The 22,222-nt window shown below is 34.7% G+C and overlaps 2 protein-coding genes across 2 annotated transcripts; one reads left to right on the top strand and one right to left on the bottom strand.

Annotated features, from left to right (window-relative positions):
- The first annotated feature begins 440 nt into the window (after positions 1-440).
- On the top strand, positions 441-17,759 carry LOC134251391 (receptor-type tyrosine-protein phosphatase kappa-like). Its single transcript, XM_062733788.1, has 31 exons — positions 441-806; positions 4,304-4,444; positions 4,703-4,906; positions 5,037-5,134; positions 5,225-5,393; positions 5,864-5,995; positions 6,218-6,358; positions 6,454-6,591; positions 6,719-6,856; positions 7,119-7,256; positions 7,358-7,495; positions 7,613-7,750; positions 9,536-9,664; positions 9,799-9,910; positions 10,018-10,085; positions 10,278-10,444; positions 10,767-10,854; positions 10,958-11,034; positions 11,273-11,309; positions 11,477-11,574; positions 12,836-12,961; positions 13,062-13,204; positions 13,359-13,494; positions 13,597-13,734; positions 14,324-14,423; positions 14,514-14,587; positions 15,005-15,139; positions 15,385-15,510; positions 16,507-16,658; positions 17,079-17,214; positions 17,319-17,759. Exons 1-31 carry the CDS (start codon positions 719-721, stop codon positions 17,385-17,387), a joined length of 3,774 nt encoding a protein of 1,257 aa, XP_062589772.1. The 5' UTR covers positions 441-718; the 3' UTR covers positions 17,388-17,759.
- On the bottom strand, positions 17,694-20,297 carry LOC134251392 (prostaglandin E2 receptor EP4 subtype-like). The gene is made up of 2 exons (XM_062733789.1): positions 19,451-20,297; positions 17,694-18,202 (listed from the first exon to the last, which is right to left on the bottom strand). Exons 1-2 carry the CDS (start codon positions 20,189-20,191, stop codon positions 17,876-17,878), a joined length of 1,068 nt encoding a protein of 355 aa, XP_062589773.1. The 5' UTR covers positions 20,192-20,297; the 3' UTR covers positions 17,694-17,875.
- Positions 20,298-22,222: the final 1,925 nt, after the last annotated feature.

Below are 22,222 nucleotides of genomic sequence, written 5' to 3'. Positions count from 1 at the left end.
AGAAAAACAATGGGCTTAAGATATCCCCTTGTCGAACTCTTATTTCGGGTGTATATGGGTCTCGTTTTCTCCTTTTATCAAAATATTGATATGAATGCACATGCTGCTCAATATTTTGTAGAAAAAAAACCATTAATATTAAATGCATAGGATTTTAATTTAATGTCTTTTTGATTAACTATGTCAAATGCTTACAAAACATTAAGATAACATATTGTTGTTAACAATTTCCAGAATTTTATTGTGTGTTGCGGTTATGAAATAACTGAAGTTATGAAGATGGTTAATTATTTCTAATAATATGATTAAAAAATAATAAAACTTTATTTATTTGTGCAGCCATATTATAAACAAATAAACAAACAAGCGCTTCGAATCCTGCCACTGAATTGCTAGGACCCAGAAATTTTAGCGAAGCACGAATAGATGAGAAACATCACAACAGCCGAAACCTCTTATAAATCATGTTAGAATTTAACCCCTTATGTTGTGCATGTCCCGTATCCCAGCTCAAATGTTGTATATTTTTTTACATACACAAATAAAACACGGAACTGCATAGGTATCTAAGGACATGGGCCCCGGGGATATAGCTCTAGTGACGATTACGCCGCTGGTCAACATACGACTCATCTTATTACGGTATTATAGATACACAACTTCCTCGACTAAGGAGGCCAGAGAATGAAGAAAATTAATAGTGAATAATTTTAATTCAATGTCTGTTTCTAAAATGACCAATTATGTTTTGGATATGGCTGTCTGGACCGTTTTCACCTCTTGGATGGTTCAACACGCCGCTCAAGGTAAGGTTGTATTTTTTTTTTCTCTGTCAAATATCGCGCGGATTTAGGGGAGTGACAGCTTTATGAGTAAGAGAGAAAAACATTTCATTAACTGGTAAATAACAATTAAGTCATTAATTTTGTTTCAAATTTTATTTTAATAATTTTGTTATTTTTTAATTCTGAGAGTATTCTTGTGATGTACTTTTCATATAATATACCTGTACTATTCTTAACCTATTACGATTCCCTTTTTTCTTGGGGGAGGGGGTTATTAATTATTTTAAAAGAATCGTGGTAGAATTTCTTTTAGTATAGCTTTTGCTTTTTCAATGCAATTTCAAAAATCTTTCATGCGACTTTAGTACTGACAAGGTCAATAACTTTAGAAGAATGATGTGCATTACAAATAGGCAACTCGCATAAAAGATTTTTGGGAACCAATCGACCAATAAAGTCTTCCATCTTCACAAATCTCGAATGGAAAACGAAAACTTATCCGTAAATGTTAAATATTCCCAGCATTTTGAATGCAGTGTGATGGAATTTCTTTCTATATTGATAAATTTTAGGTAGGTTATAAATCGAGTTTATTGTAAGTGGAAACCAAGTCAAGAAGTGTCACAATCTCAAGCACTTGGTCACATTTCATCTCAAAGATCTATATCTTATTTCACCAAGTGTCGCTCACTTTATGTTTTGTTCATTTTTTTTTATGAAGTATTAAAAAAAAAACAACTGAAAAGAAGCTTTTTCACCAATCTTGAAACATCTTATAATTAATGCAAACTTGTGTGACTACACATATATATGCACATGTGTATTATGTATTTATAAAAAAAAAATGACCTAAGTTAGAGTATATATTATACCTCCCCCATCTTGTCACCAAATCACACAGTATCCCTCAATTAACCCTTCCTACATGCATCCCATGTACATAAAATAAAAATATAGGCGTGGTTACACATATAAAATGGTTTTCAGATTATAGTTACATTGTATATTCGTCATTATTATCATTACTGGACGTCCTATATATATATAAGTGGAAGACTAGTCAATTTTTTAACTGGTTTCTCCTTAGAATAAAATCTGTTTTGTTTTTTTGATGTGGTGAAATTGGCAGGCGGGCGACTGCCAAAATGGTACATATATTTCAGGATAACTTCTATAGTTTTCAAAATGGCAGTCTTTAAAAAAAAAAAATTGCATCAGTTGTATATAAATCGGAGATATTCATATTATTTTGATTTTCGACAACAGTTTGCAAAATATTGCCTTATATAGGATCAATTGGTTTAGTTGATAACTCCTAAAGATTATATTTATAAAATTGTAGTTCAAATGAACACAAACCAGAGGCCTATACAGGCGCGTAGCATCGTTTTTGAAAGTGGAGGGGGGGGGGGCAGCCAGAGAAAATTTTTTTTACTTACTTACCTGAAAAAGTTGACAAGCAAAAAAAAAAAAAAAAAAAGAAAAAAGAAAAGAAAAAAGAAAAAGTTGCCCAAAGTCGAAAATCCAATTTGGGGGGTGTGGGTGTGGGGGGGGGGGATGGGCGTTTAGGTATACTTTTCCTCGGTGTCAACTACTTTCAGTACCAGTGTCAACTACTTTCGGTACATCACTAAAAGTGGGGGGCCAATCAGGATTTCAATTAACATTTCCTATAGTATAAGTAAGGTTGGGAAAAAAAGTGGGGGGGCAGGCCCCCCTGCCCCCCCCCCCCCCTGTTGCTACGCCCCTGCTGTAAATATGATTTTGAATTTTGTTTATTAATTGAAAAGTACAGCTGTTGAACTTGTCAATTTTGCCCCCATCCCGCTTTCGCGAAAGCAAGGGAACATTACATCTCATTCATTTGTCCGTCTGTCAGTCTATCACAAAAAACTTTAACCTTGATCATATCGTTTAAATAAGAAGAGAAAAGACTTTTATATAACACACATGTATTACCTGTGACAAGACATTTCTAAATACACTATGAATTTTGACACTTTGACCTACTTTTCAAAAATTTAAACATTTCTTTATATTGGGCCATAACTTTTGAATGAGAAGATATAGGGTTTTCATATTATACAGGTACAGGTGTATTCCCTGTGATAAGACTTTTCTAAATTCACCATGGTTTTGACCTCGTGACCCTGGCCTTGAAGTTTAACCAAACATATAAGTTTGACCTACTTTTCAAAATTTTAACATAGGTCACAACTTTTGAATTGGAAGAGATGTGGCTTTAACATTTCACATGATATTACCTGTGACAAGACCTTTTAAATACACTATGATTTTTTACCCATGACCTTGAACCTTGGCGTTTGACCTTCTTTTCAAAAATGTTAATTTTTTCCTTTAACTTTTGAAAGAGTAGAGATATGGTTCTCAAATTTTACATGTACATTACCCAAGACAAGGTATTTGCGAAAATGCTATGATTTCTGACCCATTGACCTTAATCTTCATGTTTAACCTTATTTTAAAAAAATCAATTTTGGTGATTAGTTTTAAAATGACATATGATGACATATGATAGGGTGTTCATATTTGAATATTTACATCCGCTGTAATATTTTCTCCTTTATTTCTTAAGAAAACCCATTGCGTTAATCACCGCATGAACTAAAGTCGGCATGTCGCCTGTACAGATTTCTTGATCAGTGGCTGTTCCATCAATGAAACGTATAAAGACGTTCGCATTATTAATACAATAATTAATCTTTTTAATCCTGCTTTGAATGATTATTTAAATAGATATAAATATAAACAATAAAATGTCTTTCTTTGTTATTACTGGAATTAACGGTCGCAGCTATTGCAGAAAAAATTTACATAACCCGCTTACACGGGTCATGTATTTTTTCTGCAACAGCTGCTTCCGTTAACTCCAGTAATAACAAACGTAGATAGCATTTTATTATTTAACACAATATGCCATAAATAATGACAACTGTTACTCACAAAGACACCGAAAACGGGGTACCACAATTCTTTGAATCTGCTTGTTTGCAATATATTAGTATTGCAAATAGGATATCTCGTTTCTCGGAATAACTCCTACAGTTTTTAAGACAGGAATGTTTTATTTTGCAGATCTTGTGTACGTACATTGTATATCAGAGATGTATAAGAAACTTGGATTAATTTTTTTATTGTTTATTAGGAAAAATACCATTTTGTTATAAATTTTTGGGGGGTGTCACTTGCAGTATTCAGAATAGAATTATTTTATAATTATAAGAACAACCAAAACTACTCAACAGAAAACCCGAGTTGCTGTCACTTGATTGGTTCCCCCCTTAATTTGAGAGAATTAGAGACACATTTAGAGCATAAATATATATTTGTTTATGCACACGTGCAACCGCTCTTACATGATACTAGTATAAATTGTTTGAAATTTATACATGTAGCACTGAAAATCAGCACCATCAAAGAAAAGATTTAATACTACATGTATAGTATATAAATGATGATGCAAGTGGGTTATCTATCTCCACTTTTTGATTTTCAAGGTTCGTGTCCGATGGGATTTTTTGGTTACTTGTGTCAGTACGCATGTCATTGTCAGTACGGGGCAGCCTGTCACTCAGTGACGGGAGAATGTATGGAGGAGTGCGAGTTCGGATGGTCAGGAAAACCCACCTGTCAGATACGTAAGTACTGACTCACACTGAAAGATATTCAACAAGTATTAAATGTATTGTCTACTGCACATATTAAACATCAATATGCGGAAGATTTGAGGTATTCGGTTTTGTTTTTTTTAATGAATGGTCCGGTTTACTCAGATTTTACTGTACTAAGAACAATCAAATGGCAAGCAAACAATCGATACATTCTAAATACGAGCATAGCTCAATATACATTTTAAAGCTATGATCCCAGATACTTATACTTCATTTCATTGCTAGAAAATGTTGCATTGGACAAAGTGACACATCAAGACGGCCATAACACGTCTGTGCTGGCGGTGGACGGGGTACGGGAACAGAACGGGTCTACGGGACGATGTACTCGTGCCTACAGTACATCCAACGTATTCCGAGTTCAGTGGTACGTGGACCTGGGGAGGGAATACCACATCAAGAACATCAAAATCTACTTCAGAAACGACCGTTAGTATACTGATTTGTGTAAATAAACTTTGCTAAATGGTTCTCAACATCCCGCTTTTGTCATATTTATTACAAATACCGACTGTATTTGTCTTTAATTAATTATGAACTAACATTTGTTCAATTTTAGAACTGTACAATGAGGGTCGCCGAAAAGGTGTCCGAGTTTACGTTTCGAATACTCCCGTGTTTACTGATGGAGCGCTTTGTTATACAAGTCAGATACGGGTGAGAAATCCCTAGGCAACCCCATATTTAATTTCAAAATTCAAATTCAAGAACGTTTTAGAAAGGTTTATATACTAATATTTTTTATAGAACAACGAGTTTTTTACTCCACCTGATACACTGATGTTAACCAATTGTACTCACAAAGCCCGGTATGTAACAGTATATAACCAGCGGCCGATCGTCAACCCTGCCGCCTGTCCCACGACCGACTACTCCTGCTGGGCTAACCTGGAAATCTGTGAGGTCGAAGTTTTCGGTGGGTAGATGCAATAGTGCATTACAATCACATACATCGCGACTCTAGGCGATATATGTTTGAAAAATTATTTGAGAGTTATGTTTCTTGACATTACTTTCTTATATATTTTCTTAAACCTGTCTATAATTTAAGTGCAACTGGATGATATTCCTCATCAAAATAATGTTTGTTAAATTAAAATGTTCCCAAATGGGGCCAGATTTTGATGCGATGAACATGTCAGCTTTTGGATGCAAGATTTAGTAAATGCAATAATACATGTTTTAGAAATTAAGTAATTTTGCAAATATATCTTATTGTTGATCAAGTCATTTTTTTGTAATTATGTAAAAAAAATTACAATTTATGAGGATTTCATCTAAAGAAATACATTTCTGCTTTCATCATAATTGTCATAACGATTGCCATACCATATTTTATCCTGCAAAGTTAACTTAGACATTTTGCTATACCTGTAACTTTGGCAGCTTGTGCCTTTGGAACCTATGGACCAAACTGTGAACACCAGTGTAACTGTAAGGGGGAGACTTGTGACCCAGAAACAGGACTCTGTCCCTCCGGCTGCTCAGAGGGGCGGACGGGACCAAAATGTGACCAAGGTAACTTTAGTTTAGTAGTTCCATAAAAAAACTTCTACAATTAATATGTCTCTAGGCTGCATTTCTCTACTTACGGAATTTGTTTGTATGATCTATCTATAAGGTAAAAGAGGAATACTGGAACATGCACATGTCACAAGATTTAAAATCTACAATGCACAAACCGTTATACTCTTACTGAACTGTTAAACAATGTAATCAAATAATCTTTCCGTCCTGCAGATTGTGCACCAGGGCTTTTTGGTGAGAACTGTGCCAGTTTTTGTGGATATTGTCGGAATGGTAAAGCTTGTGATGCAGTGTCCGGCAAGTGTCCAGAAAACAAGTGCGACCCGGGCTGGGAAGGTGCCTTGTGCAAAAACGGTAGATATACTGCTAACTGTCCTTACTTAGGGATATAAACAAAAAAATTAATAGAAGTGCAAAATGCATTAAGTTCAATGTTTGATTTTTTAAAGAATGTAAAAAGTATAAATTTGGAGAGGACTGCCAATTGGACTGTGGAAATTGTCTTGGTCTCAAGGACTGCGAAAAAGCGTCTGGAATTTGTGAAGAAGGTTGTCATAAAAATTGGTATGGACCTAACTGCAATTACTGTAAGTATAAATAGTTAACCGTGTTAGTAATTTATAATTACAACATATTTGAAAAATTTAATGAATTATACTATGAATATTGTGGTACACATTTAACTGAAATATTTCTACTTTTTTGCTTAAATAGCCTGTCCCATTGGAATGTATGGCGGTGCCTGTGACAAAATGTGTGGATTTTGTGCAGAAAATGCTCCATGTCATTCTACAACAGGGTTATGTCCCAGTGGGTGCCAACCTGGATACATGTCAGAAAGATGTGACTTAGGTATGTATTATAATCATAACATATAAATATCCATTTAAAGACTATGCTTAATATATCTGATATGTGACTGTGTTGAGGCCCTTTTGTATATTTTCATGTTCAACATCCACTGTATACAGGGTTATTTTCGTCCCGTGTTATTTTCGCTCATTCACGCTTTTAAACAATTTTGTCCTGTTTTAATTTGCCTAGTCACAGTTCTGTTTAAGAAATTATAGTGGCAATATTAAGTACATTTATTGCTAATTTTGTTCCCTGACAGAATGCCCAAGATTTACTTATGGAAAAGGATGCTTTGAACGTTGTGGAAATTGTGCAAATGGCGCCACATGTAACCATGTGACCGGCACCTGTTCCGAAGGTTGCATGCCGGGATACACTGGGCCCAAGTGTGAAACAGGTCAGAAGGATATTGGAATATCTACCTCTCTTTAAAAATTTTGATGTCTTAATCACGTATACTAGTATTTTATGATTTTGTTACCTGTTCCTTGCTTTCAGTTTGTGATACCGGTTTCTATGGGGAAAATTGTCAGTTACCTTGCGACAATTGTCGGGACTTAAAATGTCACCATGTAACGGGCCAATGTATAGATAACTGTCGTCATGGATGGAAAAACTTACCATTCTGTGATCAAAGTGAGTCTCTTACGTTTTGTCCTTGTTAAAAATAATATTTACTCACCAAACTCATGATTCCTAATCGGAATATAGATTTACTGATTGAATTCCGTGTTTTGATTAATACGCTTTCAGAATGTACTCCGGGGATGTTCGGGGATCAGTGTATCAATATTTGCGGTCCCTGTAAAGACGGTCAACCATGTGATCACGTGACCGGGGAATGTTCTAATGGCTGTCAAGCAGGATGGATAGGAATGCAGTGTTCAGAGAGTAAATACATTAAGAAATCTAATTCTGATTAGTTCATTTAACGTTCTCCAGACAGGATTTAATTCACAAAACAAATTTCGATTTTTAAAATCAGTTGCCAAAATACGTAATTTCGGTTTTAAAAGAAGTTGTCAAAAAAAAGCAAAAAGAACAAGAATTTAGTTTCAATAAAACCCACCTTTTTTGGTCTCCTGCAATTAGTATGCAAATAAACAAGAATAGATATGGGTTACCCCATATCCAAAGATATTCGACTTTTAGATTTAATATGCTTATCAGTGTTTATAATGACGTTAATAAAAAAACTGCAATGTCTAGGGCCTAGTTATGGAACTGGTGTAAATTTCGTGAGCATGGTGAGGTCACCCAGTCTCCTAACAAGCGGTACACATAGGCCTACATGAACCTGTGTCCGCAAGACCAACATTAGCCTTGATCTACACACGTGCGATGGAGCTGTTAAACGCATCCAGCGAGCTCGGAGGAACACGTTTTGTTTTGCCGAGAAGTTACGATGGCAGACAAAACTTTTCTTTTCTTAATTAGATCATATGAATACGAATTCTGATTAATAAAAATTATACAATCCCTGTTGAACTATATATAGTTTGTTCTAACATTTGCATCTGCAACAACTTGTGTTTAAAATGGCCGTGTTAGGAAAATCAAGACCGGATCGGAAAATTCTAAACTGAAAACCTTTTTTGTTTTGAAAATTACTGAAATATGCTAATGTATTCGTCGCAGATATTACTTACATTATTCAAGTTCTATATAAAATGGTAAGCCTATGCTGAACTCCAACACGAACCCGAATGTCCGACCCAGTTCTCGTTTTGCCACACATTTTATCCCCTACAGTTTACAAAGTGTACACACGTGAGTAGAATCCAGCCAGGGATTGAAAATTCCGTCATTTAATAATATACACACACAGAATGATTTATTTTTTCTTAAAAGGAAATTGTATGATAATTAACAGACTATAAACATGTACTTAATACAATTGTTGATATAGTATTATCAATTCATCGGTGAAAAAATATGAATCGAAGAATGACCTAAATATTCTCTATTATCAAACATGTAAAAAAAAAAAGGCTGAGGAGGGAGCGAGCGTAGGAATATTGATATTTTTTATTTGCATTTCGGGGGGAAAGTGATTTTCAAAATATTTTGACGTTATTTTTGATTTCTTTAACATATGAAATACACAACTTCACTCTTATCATGAACAATAATTAAGGAATAACTCTTATTTTTCGAATTCATGAAGTGATCAATGGATTGGCTTGTGTGATAATTTGCATAAACGCCGAAGGCGTTTATGCATAAAATTATCACACAAGCCAATCCATTGATCATCTTCATGAATTCGAAAAATAAGACAGTTATTCCTTATATTTACATGCTTTGATTCCGCCAATCCACGGGCTCCAAGCCTGCTTCTCTCTAGGTGTTGTCCCGCCCTGCACGTGGGTTTTTTTTTTTGGAACCGCGCCAAGACATTCATGAGGAAATAAATTACATTTACAATTGGTAAATTTATCTCGGACAAAGACATTGGAAATGTAAATATTGTTGTATCTACTTAATCATGATGGAACTATTTTGGTCGGACCAATTTGTGTGAGCTGCCGCTGAAAACAATAATATATCTTGCAGAGATAGTATGCATTGATCGAATATATTAAAAAACGCTAAAATTTTGTCTTTAATGATGCTTGCGACACATGCTTTCCATGGAGCACACTAGTTTATAGAAAGTATTCTCTAATGTTTCAGCTTGTCCTTTGAATACTTACGGAGAAGAGTGTTTGAATGAATGTGGACATTGTATTGGAAATAGTACTTGTGTTCCGGAAGACGGGATCTGTCCTGAAGGGTGCCGGGACGGATACATCGGCGAAAAATGTAAAGAATACTAGTATATGGAATTCTTGAAAATGCTTATTATTGAATTAAGTAACAATACATATTTAAATATTGTAGACTTGTAGTTCACATAAATCAATTTCAACAAACTGTTATAAATATGGTTTATTAAGGTATTTCCGCCAAATCGGAGCAGATGGCGCCGATGACTGCTGTGGTGGGAGGGACGGCAGGTGGCGCTGTATTCGCTATACTGCTTGTTGTCTTAGTGGTTTTCTTCATCAGGTATAATGTTTGCGAAGTTCCAAAAAACACTGTTCAAACGATTTAATTTTGTTATTTTCGTCATGTTAAGTAATGTATATGTGTTTTTTATCGTATCATTTTTACAGAAAGAGAAAGGAAAAGAATCAAGTAAATTCCTCTGTAGACCAGAATATGAACGCCCATTATGCAAACGGTTAGACATTTTTGCTTTAAAATAAAAGTTCTGGAAAACTCTGAGAAATCAAAATTGATGCAATTGTTGTTGCAATTTACAGGGACCCATATACCGGTACTGAATCGTTAGTATATAGGTCCCTCACCGTCCCTGCTATTAATCTTGAATATTCTTAAATTGATTATTGCAAGTGTTCGACTCGTTTTCCAGTGATGTTTGGTAATCTGGAGGAACTAGAGAATCAGAGTTTCCGGATCAGCGCTAGTTCTGCCGTGTACTATAATTTAAATATAGAAAGGGGCGTCAACATAAACCAACTCAACGAATACATACACTCCATGGAGGCCAACCCCGATAAATACCAGACACAGTTCGATGTTAGTACTTCTAACACTAATCTCCAAAATACCAATAGTTTTATACACCTCTATATTTGTCCATCAGATTTACAGCTCTTAGAAAACATGGGGTGGGGTTTATAACTAGTATGTTTATATAATTTGCAAATCGGCTGCTATCTTTCTTGGGATCCTGAAGTATGGTTGACATTACTATGATTTTGAGTCTTGTATTTATGTATTCTTGTATTCATGTATTTATAAAAGATTTGATTCATTAAATAGCATGTCCTTAAGTTTCATTTTGTAAAATAAGTGTTCTTCTCTGCTTCAATCCCTAATTCAACATTTTGTTATCCAGGAACTTAAGGACTGTCCAAGATTCCTCCACGTGGAAGGTCAGAAGAAGGAAAATAAGTCAAAGAACCGGTTCCTGACCACGTTTCCGTGTAGGTCTCATAACTTTTGACATTTCGTATGGCATGTAATATTTATTCATGTAATAACTGTTATTATCATAATTTTCTAAATTTTCTCTAATTTCATTTACAGATGACCATTCAAGGGTTGTTTTGACATTTATGAAGGAAGGAAGTGGATCAAATTATATCAATGCTAATTATATAGACGTATGTACCAGTCATCCATACTGTACAATGTACATTACTGTACAGTGTACATACATTCCAGATAAACAGAAAGGATTGAACATTTACACATGTTAAATTTTTAAGAAAATTCTTTACGAAGTGATCGGTATTCATGTTCAACATATTTACTAGTATACAATAAAAAAAGAGAACATTAAATAAAAATAATTTTCTGATGCATTTTTTTTTCGGAAAAAATGAATTCATTATATTTCAGAGCATGGATGAACGAAAGAAATATATAGCGACACAAGGTATAGTTTCTTTCTTTCTTTTTTTTTTGGCACTAATAGAATTGAATCAAAATGCATTATTATTATAATATGGAATGTAGATTTATTTTTAGTTATGTATTTTTCACAAATTTGATGTAAAAAATATTAAAGGATTTGACTTGCAATTTATGAAACATTTATTTTAGGCCCAAAATCTAATACCATCGTGGATTTCTGGAGAATGGTTTGGCAAGAGAACGTTCATCAAATCGTAATGTTGTCCAATATCATAGAAGACGGCAAGGTAGGTCAAGCTTTAAGGTTATTTCTATCGGTTTTTTCAGATTTTGAGAACTGCACTCATTGTACGTAATTTGTAAACAAAATTTTAAAAAACGAACCAGGTCTAGATTCGAACCCAGTCCCCTAGAATCTCTTAGTATGGTGCAGTACCAAGTTATCAACTGTTCTTTCTGGATACATTACTATAGAAACTGTCCGATTTCCAAATTCCCAACTCCTTGAAAGCATTTGCCTCCGAAGACATCGACGGCCCAGTCTTTCCCGGCAGATTATTTACATATCACTTGTGGGCCAAATCACAGCTTCAGGTGTAAGGAGGAAAATGCGACGGAAAAGACCAGCACTCGTACCAGGGCTCTCTATGTTATTAATTAGTAGTACGATTGATCAAATGTAGCAAGAAAAAAAATGAATAAAGAAAATATAAGGCTGGACCGAGTATCAACCCCCCAGTGAATCATAAGTTGCTTTTATTGAAAATCTGTTTTAGCCGGGTGCTCTGCCATTTGCTTAGTAAGCAATCTAGCTACCGGCGATCGAACCTGCCTAACCGCCACTAATTCATTATTCATCTGATGAAATAATAATTGGAAAAATGACTCCCAAAATGCACAAGAACTTATCAATATGATACCCGTTTCTATTTGAAAGAGGAGTTTCATTTTTATACCCATCCCGTATCCATCATTTCCGGTCTTAGATGTCAACGTTTCGTCAATTGCAGCTCCTTTTGTTTTAACCACGGCATGTTTGCGAATGCACTTTCGTATGCACAAAACTTCGCTTTACTCTCATGAATATTTATAGGTTGTTTATCAAAATTCAACAATTAAAAAAGGCTAATCTCTAATAAACCGCTTGAAATATTTTGTGCGAAAGTTAAATTTGGAACGCATTTTAAATTTAATGAAATATTTCAATACGCATTCATCATGAAGAACTGCTATTACATGTAGATCCTTGCAATTTGTGATCACTTTCCTGTGTGGAAATCATCATTCCATATAATTTTACTTATGAAATACTAAAATTTTCATATTAATAATTATTATAAACACATTAGAAAGATGTTGCCCTAAAAATAGATTTTACATGTTTATTACCATCAACGTATCTGTGTAACAAAGAATGACAATGTCGGAATAGATTTATATGATTGTTTTTTATGCATTTCCGAATTTTACAGAAACAGGGATCTTTGAAGCCTTGGCGTTTGTTCCAATGTTTCTTTATTGTACTATGAATGTAAACATTTTTTATAGGTGAAGTGCGAGAAATACTGGCCTGAAACTTGCGAACCCTTGACGTTTGGGTGTCTGGAAATCAATCTTCTATCCGCTAAAGACTTCGCCAACTATAGTTTACGTCAAATTACAATTTCATACAAGGTACAAAATAACTACACATACTTTATTAAGCCGATTTATGTAATTACTTTGGGCGAATACATAGAGAAAGGGCACCTGTATATTTTTGGATTATTTTTAGGGAGAAGGGAGACAAATCCGACAGTTCCACTTTACAGGTTGGCCAGACCATGGAATTCCAGAGACATTGGAATTGGTTCATTTTCTGAAACAAGTCCAGTCATGTGATCTGTATGGACAGGGTCCAATGTTAGTCCATTGCAGGTGTGTGCTGAAGTTTTGCTATTTGTTTGCCTGCGTGTTACTTTTTTCATACATGTATTACACTTTACAGTTTTTTTTTGCTTGTGTGTGTGTGTGTGTTTCTATTCTAAAAATGGTATCAAGTCAAGTTCTGAATTATTATCTCCCTTTGTAGTGCAGGCGTTGGTCGCACGGGTACTTTTATTGCCTTAGACGCCCTCTATCGTCATGGACTGAAAATCCAGTTTGTAGAAATTCTAGGTTACATTAAAAGAATGCGAGAATGCCGGATGTCTATGATACAAAATGTGGTTGGTGTTTTTCATTACTTTCAAGAAATAATGAATACAATTTTTGAAATAGAAATATTTTTTTGAAATAAGGCTTAACGTAGCTTTAATATATTTTTTCAGGATCAGTACAGATTGTTACATTTCGCTCTCTTAGAGGCGTTCACATATCGCGAGACTTCAGTCCAACAATCCGAGTTCATGGACTATTATAGAAAAATTTGCAGACAAAAACCCCGCCTCTTGTATGAGGAGTTCCAAGTGAGTTGTTTTTTTTTATTAATAACTTTATGTTCTTTATATCATTATAATCGATTCATTTTAAAAACTATTATTTTTATTTTCTGCACTTTTATTTTCATGAAGGTGTTTGAGTTATTTCCACAGGGAAAAGGTCTCATATTTCAAAATTACGCTAATTTCATTGTACCTCAATTGTGCAAATTTAGAAAAAGCATGATCATTTGTTTGCATTAATCCTTTAAAATGTTTTTTAAGCAATTCGATATGTTTTCCCCCATCCCAATCATTAATTTTTTATTCAGCGTTTGTCAGAAACATTTTAAACGTCAATGTTTACACTGACAAGTTAATGGGCTTTTTAAAAAAAATATGTAACAGCTGTGATTTGCTAAAGTTCTTCTTCTGACAACTTGGCATCAACACCATGTAAAACGTCTTAAAAATAAGTCTTATGATTCCTATGATTATAATTGTTTCAATTCCTGAATTTGACTTGAAAAAGAGGTGAAATTATCTTTGAGCTTGACCTTTTGACCTTGATCAAAATAGAATATGAAGCTTGAAGCCCTGTTTCTGTCCATTATAATATTGTTTGCGTCATCTTCAGATTCTCAATGACAGTAAACCTCAGTATGTATCCATGGACTGGACAGCCGCCATAACAGACGATAACCAACAGAAGAACCAATCGCCTGACGTCCTCGCCGGTAAGTACACCGGACAATTCCGCGGTCATTTTCGACTAATGGGACTTAAATGAGACCATGTGCCATCATGTCTGTTTGTTTTAATTGCAGTGGATCAATTTCGGCCTTATTTGAACACATACGTCCCCGGGACGAGCGATTACATCAATGCTGTCATTATCCCAGTAAGTCTTAGCACCCCTCTCTCGCGGATGATGATTGCGACGTTTGACTGAAGCTAATGAAGATCAATTGGGAACGAGCAATATTTGTATTACCACGGAAGCTATTTCCTAGGATCTGATCACATTGTTTGAATTATTACAGCACTTATGTTTATCAAAACTTGTAAAAACTAGAAACCTGGGAATTCTTCGTATAATGAGTTTGGGGGAAACGAGAGGAAAATTAGCTTACTGCTCTCCTCTAATGTTCCTGTGCTTTGTCATTATGTAACAAGCTCTTTAGTGTTATTTCTTTTCGTAATGAAAAACAAAGAGAAAAGATTAATTTGAAAAAAGGCGCAAGTCTTAATGTGTTAAGGTAACAACGAAAACGGAACTGGGTATTAATAATTTACAGAGAAATTTTTATCATTCCAGTCTCTGAAGCCAAGCATGGATTACATTGTTACACAGAGCCCCCTACCGGACACGATAGTTGACCTTTGGCGTCTTGTTTATGACCACGATATTGATGTCATCGTGTCCCTAAACTCCCCAGACAACCAGAAAGAGGTATAGGCTACACAGGACCATCTGGTGGCCCAAATTAAAGGAATTTTTCTGAAACTATAAATTGCAGTGTGCACTTGAGTGGCATTGGGTACCATTCTTCTAGATGCTTTTTTTTGTTTTGGATTGGTTACTTTCAATATATTTTTTGTAATAAAAATCAGAAATCAACCCTGTATAGGAAGGTTTTGATTACAAAAATATAATACTTTAAAGGGATTTTAATGGGTTTTATATGTACCTTGCAGTGGTCAGCTGTTTGGTGGCCGTTAGAAGGAGAGACGGTTTGTTACGGACCTCTTTATGTACGGATGGCGTCGGTAGAGCAGCAGCACCAGGGTTATACGTCCAAATTTATTCAGATCTATAAAAAGGTATCTAAGGTCGGCACATCTGACTTTTATAATGACTCTTCCCTATTTTTCTTTAATTAACGAACTTTTTACGATAATGAACGGTTCAAAGAACGTTATATTGTTTTCTAAAAGAAAACGTACAAAAAATAGATAACATTAACTTTAGAGCACTACTGCATTCTACATAAACTATGTCAGTCTGGGTATATGTTAACGAACCCTTTAAGATGCACATGTATATAAATGGGTAAAGACTTGCCTTTAATCAACATTTCCTATATTGGCAAATACATAAAGTTGTTCTCAACATTGTACTAATACAATGACAAATTTTAATCGATGTGATGTTATACAGTAAACAATCTTTATGGACCTTGGGTTCGTATCAATAATTATTAAGTGCGCAGAGTTACATTGTTGAGAGTATTGTAAGTGGATAATATGACAATATAGCTTTGCTTATCAATAATTTAAGAGAATTTGATTATTTTTCCCGGAAAAAAATCTTAATAGCCACATGCAGCGACACTATCATATTACAAACTTAAAATTTAATGAATTATTAAACCGTTAGCTTTTTGTTAATCTCCATCTCATGATCATGTACATTCAAAATTTTTAAACATTTTGGAACGGTGTATATTATATGGCCTTCATATTTTTAGGTCTGGAAAATGTTGTCTTGGTTAAGGACTAAGTTTTTCAATTGTGACTTAAGAATGATTTTCACCAGGTTTATAGTAATATTTAATGCAGAGAATTCATCCTGCCTTGGAAAAAAAGGGATTCCTTCCTCATCAGATTTGTAGTCGTACCACCTTTTAATAATTTTGACCCCGTTTAATAATTGATAATAATATTTATTCTCCTTTTGTCCTTATCAAAGAATTTCTCTTCGATTAAGAAACCTAAGTCAAAGTAGACACTTCATCATAATGAAATTTAATATTCTTATTAAAAATAAAGATTGCAGCGTCTGTTGGTATAAATAAATAAATGTTCTCTGTTATAAAGGGGTCAGGGGAAACAAGGGGAGTAACTTCCTTTCACTTGGGCGACTGGCCGGTGGAGCGGGAAACTCCACAATCTTTGCAGACGATACTTTCTGTCATCAGGGAAGTACAGCAGACGGTAGTGTCCACGAGTCGTGTACTGATCATGTGCAAGTAAGTGGTCCATTGATTTACAATACGTAAATATCATTGAAATCTTTAGGCGTATAATTACCGAGTTTAATCATTGTCATTTGTAGCAATTACGTGTGTTCTGATGTTCAATCACTGTCCAATTTTATGATGATTGATTACACAGATATTGTTTTAACTAAATATTGTAAGAACCGTGTCGAATTAAACATGTAACCCTTTTGAAGTGTTAAAAAAGAAGCTTTTATTACTGAAGTGCCAATATCAATAAAGATATGCGGTAGTGAAAAAAGAAAAAAAAAGTTCTGTATGCCATAAGCAATGGTGTGGTTATGCAAATTTGTTAGATTTAAGGACATTGGAATAACAATTTTCTTTTCTACTTTTATTCCAACTTTTAAAAGTGTTCACGTTATAATCAAGAATTTCATGTATTTTTAGGGATGGTGCCAAATGCAGTGGTCTGTATTGCGCTCTTAGCCTTATCCTGGACCGTCTCAACATAGAAGGAAAGGTCGACGTTTTCCACACTGTGCGCAAAATCCACATTCGACGACCACAGTTCATTGAATCCGTAGTAAGTACACGTAATTTATCAAAAAGATATACAAATCGATTCTTTCAAGAAAATTCAATTACATTGATATATTCGTTAACTTATTTGCATTATTAAATTTCCAGGAGCAATACAGCTACCTATATGACGCCGTCGTGGAACATTTAAACACTACGGTATATGGAAATGTGTGATAAAAATTGATATTGACTTGTGTCCAACCTGTCACGGTTCCGTATGACTTGGACCGCTCAATATGGATTGCCTGTATTATTATATCTCAGCAGTCGAATCAGTCATCTGCTGGGCCTATAACGTTACATAATTCAAAGTCCTGTCGATGATGAATGCCTGATAGCGCAATGACAATCTGTTGCTCAGTAAACAATTAAGCGATTCTTTTTTATATCACAGAGGATCCAATGATGACCGAGTACAAACGACCAGGGGGTAACCCCACAGCAAATTACTACAAAATCCATAGATATTTCCTGTTATTTATTTTTTTGTATGATTTATCTATTTATTTTTTTTGAATTATTTTACAATAAAATGTCACTGATGAACACATGTTTGGAGAACAATCTTTCGGCTACCTGAGCTTTTCAGTGCAATAACATGCACGCACCTGTTTTATGCTCTAGAGCAAGTATATAAAACGTCAGTACTGGATTCCTGACCCTCAGTAATCCTCACAAGAAGGTACGGTTCCCGTGGATTCATTACAAAGTGGGCCATTTGCCTCCCTGTGGTACTGTTCCGCCTCTGTTTGCTTTAACCGTTTTATCTCTTCGGAATCTTGTATGCCTGGTCGTTTGGAATCAAACTGTTTTTTCGGTAAACATAAATGAACTTTGATAAATTGAACTAGTCGGGTGAATAAAGTTTTACGGAATAAAATATACACCCATGGGTCCAGTATTTGATTAAATGATGCCATTCGGATGAATATTAAATCTTGGATGACGTCCTCTTCTTTGAAGCCCGTCTGTATTAAAAACACTCGAATCTGTTATATAAAAAAATGATAATTAATTATGACATAATTATCATGTCATATCATGCAATCATTCAACATACGTCGATGGATGACGTTAAAAGGCACTGTAAAAAGTTTGTTTGTCCCAGTAATTTGATATGTAGATAGGTGGAAGATCTTGCGAATCCATGGCATGGACTTTTATTCAAAACACCAAGCGAGGTTAATTTGACCAAAAATAAAATCGTGACAGAAATCAACTGTTATACTGACCAAGTTTTTTTTGTTAAATATCCATTTTTTCCCCTCAAAGTCAATGCACAATCCCAAAAGATAAAAAGATTTTTACAACCGTTATAATAACTTCCGTTTTAGAAAAAGAATAAAGAAAATTCCCTGTCTTTTCTGCCTTCAACTGAATTATGTACTCCCGCTTAAAGTGGGGGGGGGTATTCTTTTCGGTCTGTCGATCCGTCTGTCTGTCTGTAGTACTTTCGTATCCATGCGATATTCCGTGGTTTTGGTGTCAAAAATCAAGGTCATACATTCAAAAACACTGTTGTTTGAAACACTTTCATTTCCATATACGATATCTCGAGAAGCCTTTGAGCTTTTGCAATGACACCTCCCTATGGCTTAAGAAAGCCCCCCCCCCCCCCCATTTATTTTGAGGTCCAAAAGTCTATATTGTATTTATACATTCTGTGTGTAAAACTTTCATATCCGGGTGATTCTCAAGAAGCTTATGAGTTTTTACAATTAAATTTTAAATCATAACTCACTATGGTTCCTCCAATCCTTAAAAAGCCCTTCGGACCCCCTCCCCCCGATCAGCGCATTCTCTTCTTTTTTTCCTTAAGCTTGGAACTCAGATTACTATATGAATTTTTCATACTGACACCAGGTTATTTCCTTGTGTATTACAACTCCAAATGCAATTATTGACAGTGACACAAAAGGAATCAACGGTTTTAGTGAAGCTAACAGATGCAACATTTTCAAGAATTCAATAATTGGCAAGTTTATTGTCAGTTTAAAAAATAGATCTTTCTTGCAACATAAGAATGAACATCAGTCGCGTTATAATGTAAAAGTACTAGCAATTTACCGATATGGTGCAATAGAAAAATGACCACAATGATGTTAATAATCATTTTCTTAATTCTATCCAAGACACAAATCACTCATTCTTGTAATTCTATCGAAAACTTGAATCAATCTTATCATTTACAACGTTAAAATAAAAGTTTGCCAAATTGCAGAAAAAGAAATTCTTACCATAAGCGGCGCCCAGCACACACAGATGACGGTAAGAATCCCAACCAAAAAGACCACCATCTGAATCTCGCATGCCTTACGATGAAGTGACCAGACAGTTTTGAGAACCACGAAGTTCAGTATAATTATCATGGTGAGCACAGTTAGTCCCAATAAACTATAAAGAATGGCGAACGATTTCACACGCACTGTAGTCCCGTAATAGTCAAAGAAACACCAGGTCCCCGGGAAATGGTGAACGTTATCCCCGACCCCTATCAAAGGGAGACAAGCCATGACTAGGGCGGCGGTCAGTAAGATGGGGAATATGTACTTGACACGGGTAGGATTGACATGAGAAGTGTAGAAATACGGGCGATTTAGGGCGAGGTATCTGTCAAACGCCATTGCTGCCAAGATGAACATCGTTGAAAGTCCTGCAAATATCATCATAAACGAAGCATAATTGCACAGCGGTTGTCCACCCTGCCATTTCAGTCCATTGGCGTACACTAACAGAATGACGGGCGAAGTGGCACACGTTCCAAACAGGTCCGTGACTGCTAGAGCTCCCACAAGACGATAGAATACAGATTGTTTTTGCTCTTTGCGGGAACTGTACAACACTAGGAGAGCTAAACTGTTCCCAAGTACTCCTGCTGTAAACATGACTGATGGAACCACCATAGACGCCATCCTGATACGGGACTCGTTGTGGTGATGCTCACCAAGTTCTAAATGTGTCCAGTTGGAAAGATTCATGTTTACAAAAATCTTCTCTGTTTCCTTGTAACAAACCTAAGTATATCCGACCTAGCAAAATATCAAAAGGAAACACTCAGAAACAGGATATGATAATCTGTTGTACTCTTCTATTTGTATGCTGCTGGACAGGAAGAAGAAAAAACCTGAAATGTCACTGTCTTCCTCAGTCTTTAATGTAAACAAACAGTCTGAATGTTTATTATTTTACAAATTTTGGCCCAGATAAGCATTAGTAAATTATAATCCAGTTTATTTCCAACCGTCCAGTTTTAACAACTGAACTACAAGTATCATGCTCCATTTTTTTATGCATAGTTGAATAGGTTTTAATTGCCTTTATGCAGGTGTTATGGATTATAGGATTATATCTAGGATAAACCTCTAGTTCACGCAATTATTGAATTATTAAGCTGTTGATTATAATGTTAAATTTATTTACTCTAACATAATAATCCCCTTGAGATGTAACATTTGAAATCTAACGTGCTGGGTTTTTATATATAGAATGTTTACGGTCTGATGACACGTTAATTCCTCAAATATGTTTTATTTCTCGTAATGTAATAAAAACAGCATAAAATTTACATTATCTTTTGATTTCTAAACTGTTATAATATGTTTTAGAAAAAATAACAAAAATTGTAATAATGACAATTCAAATGAATTCAAGAGTAGGAATAGGAATCATAACAAATGCCTGGTAAGGTACCCAGTTTTCCGTGAGAGAAGTTGTTAAATTAACAATACCTCAACGACAAATTCTTGGGAAAAATTATATATTTTTACGAACATGTCGTCCGACCTTTTTAAAACGAAAGGGAAGAAGATGTACATATTTATTTCAATGGCATTTTGCTATATGCAAATAAAACTAGTGTATGCTGAATTTTATGTATCATTGTTTATTTTGGCAATTTTTCCATTTCCAGAAATTGACCTTGGTATAAATGCCAAAGGGAGAGATGTATATAATACACTCAATTTATGCAGTATTTTTTTCTCGTTTAGAAGATGAAAAAATATCTTTGATAGCTTAGAAGTACAAAACATTACATATATTTGTTTTAACTTCAAGCAGTGATTCATCAAAACACAGCCACAATTATAATATGGTTGTTAGAATATTAACTTAGCAGAACTTCAAACCCACCAGCCATAAGGACTCTCATTTGTACCAGTTTAATCTTGTACATGTAGTCTGCATTGTTAAACTAGTCATAAAATTAATTTTCAGATTTCATTATTACAATGAAAGTTTTCATGATTGTTATTTGTTGAATTTATACATATAAAATTTAAGAAAAGGCCTTATTCCGCATTTATGACCACTATTAATCGGACGACAACTTAGTCCAGATTTCTTTAACTTTAAATCCACACAAGTAGTACTTATCCGACATCTTGCATTGACAATTGACAGTTAAAGTCAGCATCACCTCTGGTCACTTGAAACTTCGGGTACAACAAATGGACATCCTTTTTGATGTCGATGTAATTGATAACCAACATTAACAATTTTTATTTCATAACTAATTAATACTGGGAACAAAAATAAACAAATATATATAATACCACTGCTGAAACCGAATCCATTTCATTTAAATTCTGTATCAACTTTGTATCTTACCAATCTGGATTGTTCTCCATATTCCTCTACCAGTCCTTTCTCCATTTTATGTGAAATATTACATTTTTTTCAGTAAAAGAATTATTTAAAGAAGCGAACACGAAAATCAAAGACACAGAATTTCTCTCTAAATATACACAAGCACTACTAGTATACCCCTTTCACGATAAAATCGTCACGGTTAAGAGGATTTTTCAGCGATTTCAATATTTTTGGTGTTAAATAATTGAATATAACTAATGAAAAAAAATGTAAATATTTCGTATTGGCTATGCCAAGTATGACAGAAACTGTTGATAAAACAGTGATGGGCGGTAGGTTCTGAATTATATATATACAGTCACGTATTTTCATACAGACAATTTTTTGTGGAATGTGTAAATAGCTCAAAGTTTGTCCCT

This window comes from Saccostrea cucullata, unplaced genomic scaffold (assembly GCF_032062105.1).
Source record: "Saccostrea cucullata isolate Sc308-1 unplaced genomic scaffold, CSIRO_AGI_Scuc_v1 ctg197, whole genome shotgun sequence".
NCBI classification, from domain to species: domain Eukaryota; kingdom Metazoa; phylum Mollusca; class Bivalvia; order Ostreida; family Ostreidae; genus Saccostrea; species Saccostrea cuccullata.
The sequence above is the reverse complement of the archived record's forward strand: the minus strand, read 5'-3'. Positions and strand labels throughout refer to the sequence as shown.